This window comes from Podarcis erhardii, assembly GCF_964252035.2.
Source record: "Podarcis erhardii genome assembly, chromosome: 14".
Classification (NCBI taxonomy): Eukaryota; Metazoa; Chordata; class Lepidosauria; order Squamata; family Lacertidae; genus Podarcis; species Podarcis erhardii.
The window spans coordinates 53,899,796-53,923,166 of NC_138503.1; the positions used below are offsets into that span (position 1 = coordinate 53,899,796).

The 23,371-nt window shown below is 48.9% G+C and overlaps 1 protein-coding gene across 1 annotated transcript in view; it reads right to left on the reverse strand.

The window, feature by feature from the left end:
• RNF216 (ring finger protein 216) overlaps nucleotides 1–23,371 on the reverse strand; it is an 80,134-nt gene that overhangs the window by 4,860 nt on the left and 51,903 nt on the right. Inside the window, exons 14-15 of the mRNA XM_081839641.1 lie at nucleotides 10,970–11,067; nucleotides 6,417–6,639 (exon numbers count right to left, since the gene is read on the reverse strand). Coding sequence (XP_081695767.1) covers nucleotides 6,417–6,639; nucleotides 10,970–11,067 — 321 coding nt within the window. The remainder of the gene's footprint in view (nucleotides 1–6,416; nucleotides 6,640–10,969; nucleotides 11,068–23,371) is intronic.

A 23,371-nucleotide genomic window follows, 5' to 3' on the forward strand; every position in this document is an offset into this window, starting at 1 on the left:
CGGAGGAATATTCTTCACAACTGTGAGCAGGGCAGTGGGGGAAGGGAAGACAAGCAACAACGATTCACTATGGCCTTGTTTGCTGATCCTGATCCTGCCACACAGAATTTCTGTGCCTGCTTGCTCAGCTGGCTGGGCAGGGGGCGTCTCCCATCCGCAATGCCTACGACATATGCTGGGAGAAGGGGATTAACCAAGACAGGCAGGAAACAAAGAGTCCCCACCCTCACTCTGTCCAATGATAGGACCAGCCGCAATCACCAACACTGCTTGCCAGCCCAGACCGCATGCTCTCTCCAAAACGGGGCCATCCTTACTCCATTCTCCTTTCTTTCCATTCCTCTACCTCACCCCTCTGCATGTCCCCACATTCCAAAGTTCTCAAAAAACCTCAATTTTGGAAGCATGCCCAAAGTTACATCTTAAAAATTTATGCAGAGCATAGGATCAGGGGGACAGAAAGTGAGAGAGAGATGTAGACTGCAGGACTAGTTGGAGGGAGAGTCTGGCTGCCTTGCGAGATGCAAAGAACTTCAGCACAGCTTGTTTTCATTTCCCCCTTTTAATCTCTTCCTGTATTCCACCACCAACCCCCGTCCAATGTGGAAAACGCTCTGGATTTGGAGAGCACCCTGGGACACTCCTGCAAAATGTGCTGTCTTTGCATAACACATGGATGGATGCAGGAGGCTTGCCAGCTTCCAGATTTGAATCTGGTGAAGCCCAGCACACCTCAAAACTCTGCCAAGTTTCCCCGTTCTGCTTTCTGGCCGGAGGAGCTCAGCATCCCACCAGGGAGGAGACGTCTTCTGTCCAGCAAGGCTGGTGCCCTCACTCCAATTTTGTTTCCTGAGTCAGCAGGCTGCCTCCAAAAGGCTTTCCAAAACAGAGACCCTATGGATTGTTGTTAGCAGACAGCCACTCGAGGAAAGCCTTTGCAGTCACGACTCTGACCCAGTCGCATCGCGCATCTGCTTTACAAGTGGGTAGGTGGCGAACTTGCCGCTTTGGGCCACGTGGCCTGATCCTGGATGTGAGAAGGTGCCCCTGAGGCACTAATCCCAGCTGAGAACCGTAATCAAGTTTGGTATTTAAAGGGCAGAGATTTTTTCTCCCACTACAAGCTAACACAGCAAAAGCTGAGAACAAGAGGGCAGCAAAATCGCCAATTACTGTGCTTGTGAAATATCACATACCAGAACTCTTCACGGCCTTTGGCTGTGCTGTTATGGCAGAGGTGCCACAGAAAACTGTGTTATTTTTGTTGTTGCTGTTTCAACAGCCTAATGTTGGTGCTACTCTGGAATTAATCCCATCAGTACCACTGGAAGCACAACAACACAGGACATTTCTCTCTCATACACACATAGAGAGAGAGCAGAGCCAGGCAGCTGCTTTCCTCAAATTCCCTTTCCCCCCAAATCAGAGTAGGATAATAAGCCCTGCTGGATCTGACTGACTACAAGCCCTAGAAAGATTTTTGTGAGGATAAACCGTGTGGCTCCCTCCTGCCCCTGACCTGCCACTTTGAATTCCTGAGAGAAATGGTGTGATGCAGTGGTGACAGGTAGGAGGCCTGCATCTTGTCAGGTTCTGCTGGAGCAACGCAGAGCAAGTCACCTGGGATTGCGCAGGTGTGACTGGGAGCCAGCTGCAGGCTCAGAGTGGGTGAGGGGAGGGGGACGGACTCTGTCAGCTCCCCACTGAAGCCACCATGGGGAGAATCCCCAGCTGCAGCAACACTGTATGGTTTTCCTGGAAGCTTGTGGATTTGCTTCTAATAATAATAATAATAATAATAATAATAATAATAATAATAATATGTTTTTACTGTAATTTTACTGGTGTTAGCTGGCCTAAGCCCAGCTCTGGCCAGGGAGGGCAGGGTATAAATAATAATAATAATAATAATAATAATAATAATAATAATAATAATATATTATTATTATTATTATTATTATTATTATTATTATTATTATTATTTATACCCTGCCCTCCCTGGCCAGAGCTGGGCTTAGGCCGGCTAACACCAGTAAAATTACAGTAAAAACATAATGGGGGGGGGGGAACCAATTTAAAATACAGGTTAAAATGCAATTTAAAATGCAGCCTTGTTTTAAAAGTAGCCCACGGAGCAAAACCATAAGGGGAGGGAAACGTAAGGGTCAGACTGAGTCCAAACCAAAGGCCAGGCGGAACAGCTCTGTCTTGCAGGCCCTGCGGAAAGATGTCAAGTCCCGCAGGGCCCTGGTCTCTTGTGACAGAGCGTTCCACCAAGTCGGGGCCAGTACTGAAAAGGCCCTGGCCCTAGTTGAGACCAATCTAACCACCTTGTGACTTGGGACCTCCAAAGTGTTGTCATTTGTGGACATTAAGGTCCTCCGCGGGGCATACCAGGAGAGATGGTCCCATAGGTTCCCCCCAAACAGCAAGAGAGCTTTGGCCAGCAATGTGATCTTGCCACGTTCTGCCTGAGAGGATCTCCAAGGGGTGAGAAAAAGTGACCAGGCCGCCAGTTTGCTTGAGCAGCAGCACGGAGGCCAAGTCTGCACCTCCCCACCTCATTTCTTAATTCTGCAAACTGCTACGCCTCTGCCCAAATGCTGCTGAAACGCGCCAGTTTTCAGTGCATATTTTCACTTCACATTGCACACTTTCCTGCTCAGCTGTTTGTTCTTTTGGCACGTCATTAATGCACAATATGGATTTGCATACTTTAAAGAGAAATTGGGGGAAGCCTGGAAGGGACAAAGGAGCAAAGCAGCTGCACACATGGCGGTATTAACGCCTGACACATATACAGGGGGCACAGTGAAAATGCCAATGCTTCTGCCTGCTGAGGGTGCAGAATGAAGGACGGACGGCATTCCTGGCAGAGCTTTATCCCAGCCCAGAAACTGCAACTTAAGAATTCACACAAGTTTTCTTCCCCCTGTAAATTGCCTCTGCCTGAGCATGCCAAAATATAATTGGGTCCCAAGATAGCAGTGCATAAACAAGACTCAAAAATATGAAAATAGTACTGTATTGCTTTCAAAGAACATGGCTAGCAAAAGCTCATGTTTACCATACTCAAGTGGTGTTTATTCTGCTTTGTCCTGGGAATCTGAGCAAAATATTCTATTCTCACCCTTGTTAAGTGTATATTTATTGCACAGTGTTTGTACATTTCGTATAATTTATGCCATAAAAAACTAGTTGTGCTTACAGCTAACACTCTTACCAGCAAAAATAGGTGACATAACTTCTACCGGCCAGTTATGCACATGAAGGTTGTGGGTAAATTTCCAGGGGGTGAGGGCTGCAATTGCTTTTCCCAAGAACGCTGAATTCAGTGGGCGGGATTGGAAAAGGCTAAGAGACTGAAAGAGATTTTCAACCCGTGTTCTATCTTCTGCTATCACACACACAAATGCATTACACTTTGGGGCTTAACTGTATCTTCATTTCCTCTCTCTGTTCTTTGGGTCTTCCTGTTCTTTATGCACTGCAAAAGCAACGGGGACCATGCAGAGAAGCTGCACCAACGATTAACATTCTGCACAGAGTTAAACCCAACCCAGCCCTTGCGGAGAGAAAAGGAGGGACTCTGCGCCTTGCATAAATCACGCAAATCTGCATGTGTGTGCTAATGTTGCGTAGTTTAGCCTGGTGTTGCTAGCTATAGGTAATGCAGGCTGCTGCACAGAGCACAATGGCCCTGCTCCTAAGCAACGGGAATTTCATTTAGCAACTGCCTGTCTGCTGAGATGTCATTAAGTGTTGCCCACAATGAAAATGGAAGGAATCCTGAATGCCGAGTCAGCCTCCCCTCCCTCCATTTACAGAACAACTGCACAGCTGATGGAAATGTTTTATCGTTTTTAGAATTTGTAAATATGGCTGTATTGTTTTTAGAGCTTACGGGAACCATTTTATTGGTTTTAGAACTTGTGCTTTATTTTGCTTTTACCTTCTCCACTGCTTCAATGGCTTTATGCTACTTAAAGATCCCTTTAAATCGGTTAAATAATCTGCTCACCGAAATGCATTACCACCATTCAACTGATTATCCCCTTTTAACCAACTCGGCCGCGGAAGCTACTGGAGTGAGGGACGTGGCTGGTGTCTTGGTGGTGTCAGGAGGGCTGGCCTCTTCTCAGAGCTGCATCTGGAACTGGGATGCTACCCCGTCCCCCGCAAAGCTCACTCCAGAGGGTGGGGCATGGCATGTGCTCCCCCCTTGCAGGAAACTGGGTGCATGCTGCTGGATCACTGCACTCCTTTCCGCTGGAGCGGAAGGGAAACAAAACGCATCTATTTTTGTTTCCCTGCTTCAGTAGTTCCAAGCGTGTGTCTCTATACACAGCAAGAGCACAGCTAAGCGAAAGAAAACGTGGAATGTTGGGAAAGGGGAAAAGGGCCAGACAGGAAGGAGACATTATCAACCAGCACAGAGTTCAAAAAATAAAATTAAAAAATGCAATCACAGAATATTTCTATAGGGGATTTTTGTCCAGTGCAGCAACATCACCAAAAGATGGGAGGGAGGAGGGAGAGACTGGCTAATTATTTCAGGGTGGAGAAATATTTTTTTGGCATTTTAAAAAGAGTTACTGGGAGCTGGTTTCTCCATTTGCAAGGCATTCTCTCTCCCCCCCCCCCCATTTTTGAAGAAATATTAATAAAAGGGCTTCCTTTTTCATGCATGTGCAGGCACAGCCGTTCCCAATAAGCTCTGAAATGATTTCATGAGGCAGACACTTCCAGGAGGGGGAAGGGAGAAGAAGAGCTCCTTTCAAATCATTCCCAGCTTAGTTAAGGAGCGCCTGAGTAACAAGAGGCAAGGCAGGAGGAGGGAGAGAGTACAGGGCTGGAATGGAGTCAGCAAGCAGGGCGGGTGGGAAGGGGGGGATGAAGCCCCCATAGAAGGGAGAGCTCCTGCACAGAGGCACAGGCAGCCTGCTCATGGCTGAGAACCAGCAGGGAGATGGACTGCAACCTATGGAAGGCAAGGCAAGCCTCTTTGGGGAAGGAGCTGGCTTAAGTGGCGTGTGGAAACGCATTAGTACGTAGCTCTGTGGACTCTTGTGCAGGGCAGCGGAAGCCTTCCTGCTGTGCCTTGGACATTGTGCCACAGTGAGAGAAACAAGGAATAAGGAAGGTGCTTGCGGAAGAGAGGTCCAGAGGGTGGCAACACAAGAACAGGGCCTTCTCTGCAGTGGCTCCCCGTCTGTGGAATGCTCTCCCTAGGGAAGTTTGCCTGGCGCCTTCATTACACACCTTTAGGCGCCAGGCAAAAACATTCCTTTTTAACCAGGTCTTTGGTTGATCCAATTTACATCCTAAGCCCTTTTAAAATGTGGCTCTTTTTGTGGGGGGCACTATTGGATTATTGTTATATACAGTGGTGCCCCGCAAGACGAACGCCTCGCAAGACGGAAAACCCGCTAGACAAAAGAGTTTTCCGTTTTGGAGGCGCTTCGCAAAACGAATTTCCCTATGGGCTTGCTTTGCAAGACGAAATGTCTTGCGAGTTCCTGCGGGTTTTTCCCCTCCCCCCCCTTTCCTAAGCCGCTAAGCCGCTTATCAGCTGATCCGCTAAAAGTCGCTAAACCGCTAATAGCGCTAATCCGCTAAGCTGTCAATGGGCTTGCTTCGCAAGACGAAAAAAACGCTATACGAAGAACCTCACGGAACGGATTAATTTCGTCTTGTGAGGCACCACTGTGTGTGTGTATATATATATTATTATCATCTTTTTCTGTGAACCGCCCTGAGACCAGGCGGATGGATAACACTGGATTCAGGACTGGGAGTTCCAGCAGGAGTGGGACAGCGCTCTCTGCAAACAGAGTGTGGCCCAGACAACTCTCTCCAGAATCCTTAATCGTCCATTGGGGTTCTATGGCAGAAAAACTAAAGAGCTCTATGAAGAGTTAGAAAACTCGCCACCTTAGTCAATGAATGGGCGATATGCTGGGATGCTGAGCCAGAAGGTGGACTCTGCTTGTTCTCAGAGGCTACTTTGGTTCCAACACATCACTGCAGCAGGAAAAGGAAGGTGTTAAAAGGGCCTCTCCTTCCAACAATGATCCTATGATACGTTTCCTAAATTGTAACTTCTCTCACATTTGCAACGCAGTCTCAGAGAGGGGGCCAGTACTGAGAGCTGGCAGCATGCAGGTGCGTTTAAATGTTCACTGGTTATTAAGCTATAAGCTGGATAAAATAACCAAGCTGCCACTCTTGACTTTTATGCATATATTGCCACAGGAAGCTCCGCCTTGGAGGCGAAGGCACGGCACATCCAAAGGACAGGGCCAGAGGTCACTTGTGATTTTGCCACAAGCTGCTCCCAGAATGTTCCGCTCCCAGATCTGCGCAGGAGAGCAGTCGGGGAAGCGGAGCCACTGGTGTCTATTGGAGTCACTTACCGTGGGGTCTGTCCAGAGGGAACACTTGGCACAGTCTTGGCAAGGGGCCCCTGGGGATCGGGGGTGTTGGCAGAAGTGGTCGTACCCATTAATGGCGGCCCGGCAGAGGTAGCACATCTGGGCGCCACAGCGGCACGACATGCGGTTGCAGCCTTCGGATTTGATCAGGCCGGTGGCGCACTTGTGGCACTTTCTGATGCGGGCCGCCGTCATCTTCTCTTCTCTGCAATGAGGCAATTGGGAAAGGGTTAAACAAAAACCAGGTGAAAACTATGCGGCAGCCCCTTAGATATTTGGAGATGGCTAGCCTATCCCCTCTCAACCTCCTCTTTCCCAGGCTCCTTCAACCGTTCCTCATAAGGCTCGCTTTTCCAGACCCTGGATCATCTTGGAGACCCTCCTCTGCGCACCGTCCAGCCTGCCAATATCCTTAATGAATTATGGCATCAGCTTTTGTGTTTGGTGGGCTGGAGAACACTTCATCTACTGCACACTATTTTTAAATAAGGATTTTCTTACAGAAGGTGGCAGGTGTCGTTTCAGATGAGGTGTTTCCCATCACCGTCATGCCGGTGGCTGCTGAGATAGACACACACACACACACACACACACACACACACACACACACTCCTCTAAGAAGAAAACGTCCCTCCCTTCACAGCTATGATGTTTGGTCATATGCAAACTAAATCCCAATGAATTCTGAGCAGGCATGTAGAGAACTGCATCGTTCATTGATCCAGACTTCATCAGCTAACATTCCTTCAAATGGTGACAGCCCAAAGTGTTATCAAATCACACAATAATATAATTATTCGTGTATTTGTTTAGATGTGTGTTAGTGAGTGCTCTTGTTCTTTGGCTGATGGGCCTGGGTGTCACACTCTTGCCTTCAGAGTCTCCACATAGATGAACCCCTCCCCCCCCCCCAATTCTTTAGCAACCATGTCAATAGCAACCCTGCCATCTCGAACAGGCTCTTTCCCAGGAAGGGGGGGGTATGAAGCCCACCCCTCCCATGCTGTTTCCAAGGAGGTCTTTGTGGCTGTCTATTTAGAATTACCTTATGATGAGTTGGAGACAAATTAAGTGAAAGGAGGTTCATTGCAGGCTGGCATTCTGCAGGCTTAAATCTGGTTTCCCAGAGCGTCAAAGAGGTGGGGGAGCTAAACGTTAATGCAGAAATAATTTAACCCAGGAGTCAAAGCACACACAGACCCTCACCTCTGACAAGCAGAAAATATATGGCTGAGGCAATGAAAGAAGCAGGAAATGCAAACTCTGCACTGTTGCTTGAGGCCGTTTATAAATCAGAGCCTGTTGCTTTGGTTACAGAGATGCTGCAAAAGGATTGCTAACTATTCTGTTCTGCAAACAGGAGATGTTTAGGGCCTGACAATAGTTTTTAAGCTTTCCCCACGCAAGTTAAAGCATTGCACCAACATTTTAATCACTCTGTGCTTCTGCTGATGTTTACAAGTTATATAACAGAGCACCTACATTTTGTTTTCCTTCCCACAACACAGCCCAGTATCCAAGGATGCTTTCTGAAGATCCTTAGTTTACATTGCACGGTTTCAAGTGCAGACTTTTCCCTCCCACCAGACAAAGATTACATTTTATACCTCGGCGCCTCTCTCAATATGGTGCTCAAGACAGCAACTGCTCTATTCTGAACTTAAAAAATGGAAAGCGTAGTGCTGGTGGTCAACAAAAGAGGTTTGAAGACTGTCTCAAGGCAAATCTAAAAAAATGTAGTATAAACACTGACAACTGGGAAACACTGGCCTGTGAGCGCTCCAGTTGGAGAACAGCCTTGACCAAAGGTGTCTTGGGCCTTGAAGACACTCGAACTCAGGACGCAAGGGAGAAACGTGCTAAGAGGAAGGCATGCCTGGCAAATCCACACCATGATCAACTCCCACCCAGAAACCAATGTCCCCACTGTAGAAGGACGTGTGGGTCCAGAATTGGCCTGCACAGTCACTTACGGACTCATTGTTAAAACCGTGTTCATGGAAGACAATCTTACTCAGCTACGAGGGATCGCCAAAGAAGAAGACGACGACACAAGACAGCACAGGGAGGCTTTGCAATCCTGTCCAGGCACTGACCAGACTGACCTTCACTTCAGGAAGATGATTCTATGTCTGCATCATGTGCCTTTTGGACAATGGCTCTGGGACTGAAAGAGGTGAAACCCATCCTGCTATTCCTAGATCTCTGCCAAGAGCCTCTCACACCCGTGTCTTAGGTTGGTGGCTCCAAACTCCCACATCCCCTGACCGCTTGAAAATCACTTGGCAGCTCTCTTAATGATTTTCCTGCCAGTTCTTGCAACCGTCATGCGCTGTGCTAGATGCTGCGGGATGTAACACTGTATTTCCATCGCCTCTTTTATTTCCCAGTTTCCCCATTTCAAATTCCTCTTTGGGAACGGTGCTTGCCCCTAGGGCAGAGCCTGCTCCCCGTTTTCTGGGCTGCTCCCTCTCATCCAGTCAGTCTGACATCAAGACCAGGGAAGATTCTGGAGCAGATCATTAAGCAAACAGTCTGTGAGCACCTAGAAAGGAATGCTGTGATCACCAATAGTCAGCATGGATTTCTGAAAAATAAGTCATGTCAGACTAACCTGATCTCGTTTTTTGACAGAATTACAAGCCTGGTAGATGAAGGGAACGCAGTGGATGTAGCCTACCTTGATTTCAGCAAGGCATTTGACAAGGTGCCCCATGATATTCTTGTAAAGAAGCTGGTAAAATGCGGACTTGACTATGCTACCACTCAGTGGATTTGTAACTGGCTGACTGACCGAACCCAAAGGGTGCTCATCAATGGTTCCTCTTCATCCTGGAGAAGAGTGACTAGTGGGGTGCCACAGGGTTCTGTCTTGGGCCCGGTCTTATTCAACATCTTTATCAACGACTTGGATGATGGACTCAAGGGCATCCTGATCAAATTTGCAGATGACACCAAACTGGGAGGGGTGGCTAACACTCCAGAGGACAGGATCACACTTCAAAACGACCTTGACAGATTAGAGAACTGGGCCAAAACAAACAAGATGAATTTTAACAGGGAGAAATGTAAAGTATTGCACTTGGGCAAAAAAATGAGAGGCACAAATACAAGATGGGTGACACCTGGCTTGAGAGCAGTACATGTGAAAAGGATCTAGGAGTCTTGGTTGACCACAAACTTGACATGAGCCAACAGTGTGACGCGGCACCTAAAAAAGCCAATGCAATTCTGGGCTGCATCAATAGGAGTATAGCATCTAGATCAAGGGAAGTAATAGTGCCACTGTATTCTGCTCTGGTCAGACCTCACCTGGAGTACTGTGTCCAGTTCTGGGCACCACACTTCAAGAAGGACACTGACAAACTGGAATGTGTCCAGAGGAGGGCAACCAAAATGGTCAAAGGCCTGGAAACAATGCCTTATGAGGAACGGCTAAGGGAGCTGAGCATGTTTAGCCTGGAGAAGAGGAGGTTAAGGGGTGATATGATAGCCATGTTCAAATATATAAAAGGATGTCACATAGAGGAGGGAGAAAGGCTGTTTTCTGCTGCTCCAGAGAAGCGGACACGGAGCAATGGATCCAAACTACAAGAAAGAAGATTCCACCTAAACATTAGGAAGAACTTCCTGACAGTAAGAGCTGTTTGACAGTGGAATTTGCTGCCAAGGAGTGTGGTGGAGTCTCCTTCTTTGGAGGTCTTTAAGCAGAGGCTTGACAACCATATGTCAGGAGTGCTCTGATGGTGTTTCCTGCTTGGCAGGGGGTTGGACTCAATGGCCCTTGTGGTCTCTTCCAACTATGATTCTATGATCCTCCCAGCAGGAAGCGCCAAGCAGAGCAGGAAGCTGGGCCTGAACACCAGCTGCGCTTCCCCTTCCCAAGACTCAAACGGGACCTTTTATTGTCTGAAACAAGAGTAGAATTTCAGCTGCTCAAGGATAAGAAACCATATTTAAAGTATATATGCAAAGCAGCTCTCCCCTGGCTGTCCTGCACCCAGAGCGTATAAAAGCAGATACCTCGAGGGAGTTGGGCAGGTTTAGCCTGGAAAAGAGGAGATGTGAGAGCCATCTTCAAATATCTCAAGGGCTATCACATGGAAGATGGAGCAAGCTTGTTTTCTCCTGCTCTGGAGTTCAGGACTCGAACGCATGGCTTCAAGTTACAAGAGAGGAGATTTCAGCTCAATATCACGAAGAACATTTTGACAGTAAGAGCTGCTCCACAGTGGAACGGTCTCCCCCAGGAAGATGTGGCCTCTCCTTCCTTGGAGGTTTTTAAGCAGAGCTTGGCTGGCCATCTGTCCTGGATGCTTCAGCTGAGCTTCCTGCATTGCAGGGGGCTGGACTAGATGACCCTTGGGGGGTCCCTTCCAACTCCACCATTCTATGATTCTGGGATATATCGTGAAGCACAAAAGCCCTCTTGCAGAGGAGGCTCAGTAGCAGGTACTTTCTCGGCTGGCTTAAATAAGAAACTAGAAAAAAAAGTCTTCCTGGTTCTCCCTGCCCCCCTTCACAAAGTTACTCACATAGATGTTCGGTATTTTATGTCATCCTTCTCGGCCAGCTGCTCACAGGTGAGGTTCATATGCTCCTTCCAGAGGCCCTGGCATTTCCTGCAGGTTTCCTGGAGAGTGAGATCACCACATTAAGCAGCAGGAAGACACCAGTGATACCAGACAAATAAGCAGCGCTGCAGGCATTTTGCAGGCAACACAGAACAAAACACAAAAGGAACACCTGGGGAGGGGGAATGGCACTGGGTACAGAGGCCAGCAGCATGAAACGGATCAAAAACACTGATAAACACACCAGTCTTCCCCTGGGTACTAGGGTGACACTAGACTCAATGCCATAGGGGCCTCTCTAGGGAAATAATTGCACAAAGAGGGTGCCACCACCGAGAAGGCTCAATCCTTGGTCACGACCCACGTTCCCTCCAAAGGTAGGGGCACCAGCAAGGACATATGAAGACAGAATCGGTTCACAGGGCAGCCCTTTAGATGCTGGGCATCAGCCACAATTGGAGAAAGCATGAAGGCGCTCAATCTTCATTTAAGCTCCACCCGTGTATTTCTCCGCCACCCCGTGCCTTGGAAAGGTTTTGCCTGTACAGCAGGGACGGAGAACCTCCAGCCCATAAGGTGAATTTGGCCGTCCAGGCTTCCCCATTTGGCCCACCAGGCAGTTCCCCCAAATCCACAGCCAGGCCCCCCTTTCTCGTGCATCCGATTCCTGCAGAAAGCATGGCCGAGCTCCCCAAAACCAGCTGGTGGTGCTTAGCCCCTGTCTGCCTTGCCCCCACGGCAGGTCAGTGGGGGAAGAGACAGATCTGGCCTGCTGAGCCAAAAAGGCTCACCCCCCCATCCCTGGTGTGTGTCTGTGGACTGGGGTGGGGGACCCTGCCACACACAGCCAGCCCAGTGGGCCCCTCCTTTGCCACCTGTGGGCTCCTCGTGCAGAATCAAGTCCGCCCACCCAGAGGTTTGCATCGGTTTGGTGGGCGATGGGAAAGGGCTGCTTGCTGTTCCAGAGCGGGGGGCAGGGGCAGGCGGGGAGGCAGCCTTAATGAGCAAACCCACATGGAAACGAGAGGCTGGTTTCCCAGCCAAGGCACTAACTTGAACCACCAGGCCTCCCCAGGCGGCTGCAGGAGAGAGACAATGGCCGGACTCAGCACCACAAGACGGTATCGGGATTTGTGACGGAGGGCCCTGCGCAGTGGCGTAGCGTGGGGGGTGCAGGGGGGGCCGGCCGCACCGGGCGCAACATCTGGGGTTAGGGCAAATCCACAGGTTAGGGGGCGCAAATCCACGGGTTAGGGGGCGCAAATTACTTGCCTTGCCCCGGGTGCTGACAACCCACGCTACGCCACTGGCCCTGCGAGAGCCATGCTGTGGGGTTTCGGGGGCTGCCAGCACTTGCTGCTCTAGGACTCAATGCCCCAGAGCCTGGGTGGCTGAGCTCAGCGTGGTGCTGAAGAACTTGCCCACAAAACCTTGTGGAGACGGACAGCAGTAGTGCAAGGGGTAGTGTGGTGCAGCGGTTAGAGGGTTGGGCCAGGACCTGAGCAGCCAGGGTTCAAATCTCCACTCAGCCATGAAGCCAGGCTAGTCGTTCTTTCCCTCAAAGGGTTGTTGTGAGGATGGGGAGGGGAGAACCCTGAGCTCTTTGCAGGAAAGAGTAGGATAGCAATGAAACATTTGATGAGCCCCAGGTGGGGGACTCTTTATCAGTCAGCACCACTGAGCTGTGAGGGGCTTCAAACCATGGGAACAGCTGTACGGCATCAAGCACAGCATGCCCTAATTTTTTGTAACTTTTGAAAACATCATGCTTTCCCTCATGAGGGAAGCCAACATCAATTTTTGGAGGAGGAGGAGGAGGAGGAGGAGGAGGAGGAGGAGGAGGAGGAGGAGAAGAAGAAGAAGAAGAAGAAGAAGAAGAAGAAGAAGAAGAAGAAGAAGAACTCCACACAGATAAGGACTTGGTAGGGTTGCAGGGCAGATGAAATTGCTTTGGGAACCCCATGTTTGACCTGTGTCTGGAAGGGGATAACTTGGATTTTTCCACCGCAAGTACCCCAAAACACAATGGATCAGCCTCATGGACTGTGTGTGTGCAGTTTTATGAAACTGAACATGATTCTGTTCTGAGATTTTTACAGGAAGCACACAACGTCTTCTTCTTCTCATTCCCCTGTTCAGCTTCCATCCCATCTCCGTAAACGTACTTCTTCCTGGCATGCTGGATATCTAATATGGCTTCCACAGCTATGGTGCAGAAGCAGAATGCCAGCTAAGTGTTCCTTTAAAAATGCATTTTGAGCCCCTCACTGTCGGAGGAAGGGAGAGGGAGCCCTCATACATCATTCTCCCTAATTTTCCAATTTTCTCTAAAGGCAGAGGGGAGCTATTTGCATTCAAAGTTCCTTGCAAAAATGCAAAGCTGCCTCCTCCTTTTTAATAAAGTGCAGCTGTTCCAAGCAGGAGCTCATCCAGCAGCAGACAGTGCCGCCCAGTGGTTGGAAGCAGCACCCACCAGGCGCAGCAGCAAGGCTGCCACAGCCATCAAGGTGCTCAGACTCTAAAGAGGAGGAGACCTGCTGTCAACAGCTGCTGAGCCAAGGAACATGGCAGCCAGGCCTCCTTAGCACTGCTAAGTGCTTTGGGAAACTGTAGCTGGTTGATAGGAATCAGGAAGCAGCCTGGCTTCCACCTCCTGGTAATCCACGGGGATTATGCAAAACGCAGCTCAGAGCAAGCCAAGGATACTGGGAGATTATTGCAAATCTCACAGCATTTGGAAGAGAGACAAGAGCTTTTATTGGGCCAGCTAGTCACTTAAAACACAGTGAGATCTCAAGGTAGGTATGTATTCCGCCTGCAAAGGAAAATGTCACCTGGGCCAAAAAGGAGGCTGAAACAGCAATGCTAGAGTGACAGAATCACACATGGCTGTCAGCCTTGCTCTGTGAAAAGTGAAGCTGCTGGCAAGATTTGCGTTGCTTCAAGTCCTGTATCTCTGCTCTCCTTGCACAAGAATAACGCAAGGCTTTCTGGAACTGTCACAAACCCTGAAAAGGGAAGGCAGTCGAAGCACATGGAAAGAAATCTCTATGGAACCTACTCATTTCAGTATGGGGGTGGGACTGTGCTGCTGCTTATGCAAATCTGTCTTTGAAAGGCAAGCTGCTGAACAGATAAGGGAGTACTAGAAATATCAGGGAAAGAAAACCAGGTATAATCCAGTCCCACGGGCACTGCAACCCTAATCCCACTCACCTGGCAGGAAACTAGGCTGAAGTAAGTTAACAACAAAAGGAATATCTCACCAAGCTAGTAAGAGTTCCTAGGGCTGATCTTGTTGGGGGCCCTTGCAAGCGGTGACTGCAGCGACTGCCATCCCATAACGGTTGGCTTTTGCTTAGCCACTGGCAATCCCCACCCCAAACACACCTTGTTGTTGCCGCCACCTTTCTACCCAAACTGGCTCATGAAGGGCAAGGCAGGCAGCACTCCTGGGAGGCTTTCCCCACCTGGCAGTCTGCTCTGGAGGTCGGCTTTGATAATATTTCAGTAATTTTGGGTGAGCTGCTCGCTTTATTAGTAGCTGGCCTCCTCCTTCTTGTTTTAAATGTACAGGTATTTTCCACTGCATTCTGTGTTCTATAGTAAGCTGCCTTTAAAAGGTTTACTGCCAAATATTTGAAAAACTGCATTTGAGTTTCGCTCCCGGGGCACCCAGGAGATCTCTTTGGCATCTCCCTAGGTTGGCAATTCTTAGAATTATAGAATTGAAGTTGGGAGGGACCCTGAGGATCCTCTAATCCAGCCTTTCTCAACCTGTGGGTCCCCAGTTGTTGTTGAACTACAACTCCCATCACCCCTAGCTAGCAAGGCCAGAGCTGGAGATGATGGGAGTTGTAGTCCAACAACATCTGGGGACCCACAGGTTGAGAACCCCTGCGCCTAGTCCAACCCCCTGCAAGGCAGGAATATGCAGCTGTCCCATACAGAGATCGAACCTGCAACCTTGGTGTCATCAGCACCAGGCTCTCACCAGGTGATCTATCCAGGCTGACCATTGTTCCTGCCACCAGCCCTACGCTGGCACAAGCCCTTTTGAGAATAGTGCCCTCCCTAGCACTGGTGAGCACACCAAACACCTGTGATCTTCAAGCAGTTTATGCCAGTAACATGCAACACAACAGACGAGTTTCAATTATCATCTCTTGGCTCAGTGGAGATGCAGACAAGCCTTTTGGCTGCACAAACAAAGGCACATTTTGCAAGGTTTTTGCATAAACTACGGTTCCCTGCTTTATCCAAACCAGGAAACCATGGTTAACAGCTTTGGAATAAAGCCAGGGTGCCAATTCAACCGGTGCGATAGGATCACAACTGCTGGGCCATATTCTGGACAAGCTACAAGTTTCCAAGCAGGCTCAGAGAGCAGGCATGCAATGCAGTAACCTAACCTGGATGTCACCCAGACACAGAGAACTATGACAATATTATTTTAGTCAACAAGCCACAAAAGGTCGCAGCTTGCTTGGTTTTGCTCGGTATATACCCGGGGCTCGGTTTGTGACTCTTCAGGCACTTCAGGTTATTTGGTGAGACTTATATAGCCGAGATAAATATAGCTGTGACCTCACACTGCTAAATTAGCATACACAGGGCAGGAAGCCCGAGTTGCGATTCCAGTCACTTGATACTGGGAGCACACGGATGCTGCGACTGTCGCCAGAGGACATCTCAAGCTTACAGCAGCTCAGAGCCTCCCTCAGCCAAAGTAAATAACGTTAATCAGACACAAATGTTGGCTCATGCAAAGTCTCCAAAGTCTAGACCTCCTGCAGCTATGCCAACTGCGCAAGGCTAAGAGCGACAGCAGAGAGTTCTGGGAAACTGGCACCCAGCAGGTGCTGGGGACTTGCAGGGAAGGAAGCAATGTCCCTCTTGCATAAACTCCCAGATAGATTTCAGGAAGCCCAACAGGGTCTGATGGGAAGTGTGGTCCAAAACATGCAGAGAAAACCAAGTTGGGGAAGGCTGATCTACTCCATGTGGATGGTCTCCTCTCTATCTGCCCCTACTGTGTTTCATCCTGCAGCACACGTGACTAGGTGAATCTCCTCAGAACTGAACCAGCAGAGCTAAAGTGGTCTCTTCCACTGACCAGAAGGCCAAGGGGCCAAGGCGCGTGCACACACACACACACACAACCATCACAGCACTGGAGTCCACATCCTGGCTCCATCCATCAGCCGGTGCAAGAAAAAGCTGCTCCAATGCTTGCCTTCCTCTTCCCTCCCCATTCCTTTTTCCTTCTCCGCTGTGCCTATTCGACTGTGAGCCGGCAGCCATGAGCTGGCTTGTCTTTTAATACAGTTGTACCTTGGAAGTCAAACAGAATCCGATCCAGAAGTCTGTTCAACTTCCAAAATGTTCAGAAACAAAAGTGCAGCTTCTGATGGGCTGCATGAAGCCCCGTCGGACGTTCGGGTTCCAAAGAATGTTTGCAAATCGGAACGCTCACTTCCGGGTTTGCGGCGTTCGGGAGCCAAAACGTCCAAGAACCAAGGCGTTCGGGATCCAAGGTACAACTGTATATGAAAAGTGCTTGGGAAATGTTGTGTGCGTTTTAAGTGTTTAAGCCTCAGGAGAGGCTGGCTAGGATACAGCGGTTCACAAACCATTTTTAATTTTGAGATGGGCAGGAGGATCCACAAAGTCACAAGCTCATGCAGTGCTTGACACTCCCATTGTTCCAGGCGCATTTTGCGACAGGGAATTTCATTAGCACAAGCAGTTTCTGAGCTCTGGGCGCAGTGCTGCACCTAAGATTTCATACCAAAACTTCAGAGTGGAAGGAGGACTGCTTTCTGCCTCCCCACTCTCTAAAGACTGGAGAAGAGACCCTCTTCAGAATATTAGGGGGGCGGGCGGGGGGAGGGCTAGACCATGTGAAAAATGAGCACAATATTTTAGCTGCAGTTCATTCCTTTTCAGCTTTGTATTCTTGTGATAAAAAAGTGCACAGAGACATTCCAATGTTCCTCCCATAACCCACAATTAAGGTGCCATTTAGCTCCTAGCTTTCATATCTCAGTTTCTAACACTGAGCTCATGGCGGGGACCCGAGGCAACAGTGCCCATCATCTCATCCAGCGTTCAAGGGCCTTCTGTGGAGAGAGAGAGAGCACAGCAAGGCTCAAGGGCTGGGCTGCAAAGCAGGAAGCTTCCCACTGCAAATGTCACTCTCGCCACAAACTCACCAGATGACCAGCTATGAACTCTTCAGCCCCCTCCACCTCCGATAGGAAACATGCGGGTGGAGGAAGCAAGACAGCCTCAACCTTTCCAGCATGCTCTGTGAAAACTTCCACCTAGAACAGCAGTTGAAACTTACCCCCTGGGGTCATCTAGTCCCGTCCCCCCCCCCCCGCAATGCAGGAATCTCAACTGAGACATCCATGACAGGTGGCCATCCAAAGTCTGCTTCAAAACCTCCAAGGCAGGAGGTTTTTGTTCTCCTAGGGTGCATGCCCTGCTACCCTTCATTTCCCCAACTTTGTTGCCACCCCAGAAGCCCACTTCTACACTTCACCATATAAGGGGATCTTTCCAGGGATCAGAAAGCTGGTATGACTGGCAGACAAAGACCTATGAACCCGTATTTGCTTTTGCTCCCCACCCCCCCTTTCACGGGGTGGAGGGAAAGATCGCACATACACACCATTGTTCAAACGCTGCAATAAAAGTTCCATGTTTATCCGCAGCTCACTTTTATGGCCCTGTTGTGGGAAAGCAGGTTGTGCAAGGAGGCCTCTGCCCCACACGTGGCTTGAACTTTCGGTTTCCACAGCTGACTGGTGCAACAGAAGAAGTTACCTCCTGACGATCAACCCCTCTGTGGATACTGCTCACAAGTGACCTGGGCAGCAGACTCTGCCCACAGAGTCAGATTTAAAGGCAGGGGGCTTGGTGGGTCCCCTTAACCATCCACTCAACCACCAAGAGAACAGAAGAGTTGGTCTTGATTCGTACACCTGGCAAATCAACCTGGCAGTGCTGCAGTAAACTGCTATCATCCACAAAAGAAATGACAACACCAGAGCTTAGTCAGCAAATTGTGGGTGCAGCAAGATTGAATCTGTGCCTACAAACTTGCTGTCCGATATGAGAGAGGGAAGTCGTGCATGGAAATCATATATCAGCATTGTGAAATGGGCTACAGAGGCAATGAAATATGAAGCACTCAAAAGATGAACCATCAGAACGTGGCTGGTCCAAAGATGCCACCTAGTCAGATGGGTGGGGTGCAAACAATAAAATGATTATTACTATTATGCCTCTCACTTAGGATCCCATTTGGTTTATGTCCAACCCTGCTCTGAGTCTTGCAGCCCCCGGCCTCCCGTCTTTGCTACGGGAAGCCTTCCTGCGTGGACTGAAAGAGGAAAGGACAGTTCAGATTCCCCAGCACAAAGCCAGGCTTGCTTCACTACAGTGGGGGGTTTTCAGGGAAATCCAGACCAGCATTGCTACCACTGCTGTGCCCCCAAAGGGCAGTAGATAGTCTGCCAAAGACTTGCTGAAGTCTAAGCTGAAGGAACTTTTCAGCTGAGCTGCCAAATCTTATCTTTCCACGCTTGTCCTTGGTTTGGCTCAAGGCTAAGACAGGAAGAGTGGGGAAATTTCACGGAACTAGACGAAATCTTATTCTCTTGTTTGCTTCCGCAATTGACCCTGAGCCTTGGAGATGGTGTAGATGAAGTCTAAATAAATCTACTATCTGCTATACTGTTTCGTGAAGCATGCTGTCTGCCACGGTGATGGGGACTGAGTACCTTGTTTATGTGCTTAGATTTATAATCGCCTCTGTCCCATTGCGAGGGGTTGCGTAAGTTGACCCTCAAGGTCCCTTCTAACTCTACAGTTCTGTGAATCCTGAGCGATGTTTGAAATGCAAAATCCTGCATCTTGTGTCCATTCTTTCAGCCATGCTGAAGAGATCAGGAGGCAACAGAATGTGAGATACAAGTCTCAGCTTTGGAGCCAGAGAGCACTTGATCCTGGCCCTCTCCGTTGACCCTCAACCCTTTGCTCTACCTGTCCAGAGGATGTGGTTCTGGTTGCTGTGCTGTGCTGGGGCAGAGGGGAAGGAGAAGACAGAGGAGGTGGCCAGAAAGCACCAAATCAGGCTATACTTCAAGCCCCATGAATCAGCTGACAGAGAACAGAAGATGCGAATCGAATCATTTATGGATGGCTCTGAAGCTGCCTCCACAGGCCGTTCTGGCAGAATCATGAGCTGGGTGCAGCCTGTTGGATCCCAGGCGTCAGCTTGGTCAGGGCACCACAGCATGAAGGTGAACCATGGGCGGCTCAGTTGCCCACGGAGCCAATTAATAAAGAGGAGGGCAGTGAAAGCAAAATCCTGAAGTGCCCCAGGACTAAAAATCAATGTTCACTTTCTCAGAATGAGAACAATAAGCAGCCTCCGGTATAAAATGAGTTAGCCTTCGAGGTGCCACAAGACTACTTTTTACCTAGCACACGGCCGGAAACTAATCTATAGCTTTCATAATATAAAAATTTCCCGGTTTTCTCTGTGCTCCTGATTCTACCTACCAAGAAACCTGTGTGTTTCACCTAAGAAAGGAGACATATCTGGCTAACAGCTGGATTTTACATTTTAAAACTGGAAGATCAGCGTGGTGAGTTATTCATCCCAGCAGTCCTGGTGCAACCTGAAACCCGCCCAGCACCCAGGAGGGCCTCATTTGCCCCCAACCCACATTCCTTCCTGGTTCAGACCCCAAGGCTTCACCTGACCAACTCCCCTTGAGCACAGTTTTATTTGCAAGATCAATCAATATGAAGTGACAGGTTGAGAACGGTATGCAGTTAACATCTGTAAATATATAACCAGTATCTATAATTGGTACACACACACCCATCTAAAATCCATCCTTCAGTTTTCAATCTGTGTATGCAGCTTTTTCCAAGCTTGGTAAAGGTAAAGGACCCCTGGATGGCTATGTCCACTCAAAGGCAACTATGGGGTGTGGCGCTCATCTCGCTTTTCAGGCCGTTTTCAGGTCGCTTTTCTGTTTGTCCACAGAAAGTTTTCCAAGTTTGATATACAAGCCCACTGTAGTAAGATAAAACGATCATCTCAAGGGTCCTCTAGGGGCGACACCTCTTTGACATCACCAAACAATATTATAAATTCATAACCAATGATTTCTGCTTTTTCTGACAATACTCGTTCTCTGTATATCCTGATTTTGAGGGCACCACCACAATATGTGAAAAGTGTACAGTGGAACCTCGGGTTAAGTATTTAATTCGTTCCGGAAGTCCATTCTTAACCTGAAACTGTTCTTAACCTGAAGCACCACTTTAGCTAATGGGGCCTCCTGCTGCTCCCGCGCCGCCGGAGCACGATTTCTGTTCTCATCCTGAAGCAAAGTTCTTAACCTGAAGCACTATTTCTGGGTTAGCGGAGTCTGCAACCTGAAGCGTATGTAACCTGAGGCGTATGTAACCCGAGGTACCACTGTATTTGAAACTTGCCCCCCACCCCAAGCTTACAATCTTATTCCAGGCTCCTGGTGGTCAGAGATTCCTGGTGAGAGAACAGGCCCTGGGGGATTTTAGCAGGCAGCCAGAACCAATAGCCAGAGACATGGTCTCACTTTAACACCACTGCTTTTTCCCCCCAGTATTGATTTTATTTTGCCTCCGTTTGTGGTTTTCCTGTTGTTTCAAGCCAGCTGATTTTAATGATTTCATCTACATTTCCAATGCTTTCTTATATCCTTGCTCCAAATTGGACTGTGACCTGCTTTGGCAGCTTGTCTCATTGCTGAAAAGCAGGCAGTGCATTTGCTAAATAAGTAGACAGCAGCTGGTCACATCCAAGCAGATGGAGAGGCCTGGCTGCCTTGCCTCTGCTTCCAGCACAACCACACTGGCTGCCCATGGACTAGGAAGCAAGGTTCTTTGCATTCATCTACAAGGCCCTGAAAAACTTGGGTCTAGGGTACCTTAGGAACCAACTAGACCCTTACAATCCCCAGGTCAGTCGCCGAAATCGTCTGTAAGAGCATCCCTGGTTTTGACTCCTGAACTGGTGAGGCTCATTCGACACAGCTGAGTGTCTCTGGCCCACTCCAGATGCAATGCTCTTCCAGCAGAGATCCAGCAGGAATCTTCTATATGAACTTTTAAACGTTTGCTGAAAACTCTTCTCTGCTGCCAGGCTTATGCAGACAATTAAGGAATGTAATAGTTAAAACTGCATTGATTTTTTTAAAAAATGAAACTGCGGTATGCAAGTATTTTACAGCTAAAAACACCCACCCTCCTTGAAGCAGCCAGATTCAGATGGCCAACGACACTCCCTCCCTCCTTAGCATCTGGGCCTTCTCAGTGGTGGCACCTGGTTTGTGGAATGCGCCATCCTCTGCAGGGTGGGTGGCACAAACTCTGTTTGCCTTTTGGCACCAACTGAAAACACATCTCTGCACCTGAGCGTTTGTGGGAGTTAAATAGGATAAGCGTATGAACACAGCTTTTAATTTTTGAATGGTATGGTTGCCTTAATTACGTTACTGTCTGTTCCCATTCCTTTCATGAATATGCTTTAAGTGTTTTCTGTTTTTAGGATTTTCATATCTAACTTGCTGTGTGATTGTGAATCAATGAAGTGTGGACAGGAAATGTAATAATGATAATAATTATTTGCAATAACAACTTATGCTGTGTTTTTCAAGAGCCCAAAGTGCTTTACAGCAAGTTGACGCTCAGTTGAAACTGGAGAGCTGACACTTCTTCAGGTTTCAGGGTCAGAAAAGTCAAGATTAAAGACCGAACAAAACAGGAGATGGGCTGAGTAAGCAACACAGCAATTTGCCCAATTTACAAGCCACAGCACTAGATAAGCTGAATTCCAACAATTCCAATCAAGTTTCAGCCAAAGCTTCCATGGAGAGAAAATTAACGGCTTGTTTATCTAACCCAGCCCCAAAGCAACTCACCCCAACATGCAATTTGCTATGAATCCACAAGACACAACCTGAATTGGGGGGGGGGGTCACCCCCTACAGTCAAAGACATTTTTCCACTCCTTTACACAGAAGAGCAGCACTCCACTTTGAACAATCCCACCCTCCTGTAGCAGAAGCACTGAGCGCCAAACCTAGTTACATTACACATTAAAGTAATTTCGATTTTTAACCAAAGCTATTGTCCCACAAGCTGCCGTGTGTTGTTGTGGTCAAAGGCATTTTGAAGACTCGCAGGGCCACGGGTTCCCGTAAGAGCTATTTAGAGAGATGGGGGTCACTGGCCTGTGCGTAAACCTGGTCCATCACCCAAAACCAGCAGCGCTGCCCCACCAGAAATGCGCAGAAAACCACCAAGATCATTCCCATCGCGTAACGCATGGCGAGGGCTTCATGGGCTCTTCGTGCTTCCGTCCAGCCCTTTGCCGCTTGGTTGGCAGCCAGCCAACGGGGCACCAGCACCATCAGGATTTCTGGTACACCTGAAAGTGATCAGGGAGACCCAGGGCTGCCCAAGCAAGGCAAAGGCGGAAGCCTGGTTCTCCAGGGCCATGCCAACCCCTGCCCCAAGAGGCAAAGCTCCTTGTGGGCGGTTCTGCTGCACTTCCTGCTGCAGGCAAATAGTTCAGTGAGCCATTGCGGGCATGCGGGAGAGGCAATTGCACTGTTGAGTGCTCCCCAGTGTGGGGGGGAGGGAACACTAAGCCACAGTCCCCGCAAGCAGAAAGCTAGTTAGACAGGGCGCAGACTGGGCCACACCACCGACAGCCTGAAGCTCTCTCCCACCGCTTTCTGCTGCATGGCCGCAAGTCAGATTTGCCCAAAGATTTCATAGAAGTAGGAAGGCAACCCAAGGGTCATCTAGTCCGACCCCCTGCAATGCTTGGAGCCAAGGCCACCCTCTATGTTACATCCAATTCCTGGGATCTGGAGAAGCTTGTACCGAAAAGACCACCCCAAGGCCTACTCCCTGCTTAGGGGGTGGCAATTTTCAAACTCTGCCAAGCAGTGGGGAGCTGATGCTCGTTGCCTGGCAGGGTTTTTAAATTGTTATTCCACAGGAGGAGCCACACAAGGAGTGTGCGCACCCTCAGCATGCATTGTGGGGCGGGGAGCAAATGCTGCATCTTCCATCGGATCCTGCAAACCCCAAAGTGTCTCAAGTGCCCAACTGGCTCCGCAAAGGCATTATTGACTCCACAAGCTTAGATTAAATGCATCGCTGATCAACTTTCACCTGGCTCCTTCTCAAGAAATCCATTAAGACGGAATGCTTTGGGGCATTCCAAGCAACAGGAGTGACAGGCGGAGAATTATCAAAAAGCAAGCAACGGTTTCTCAGAAAAAT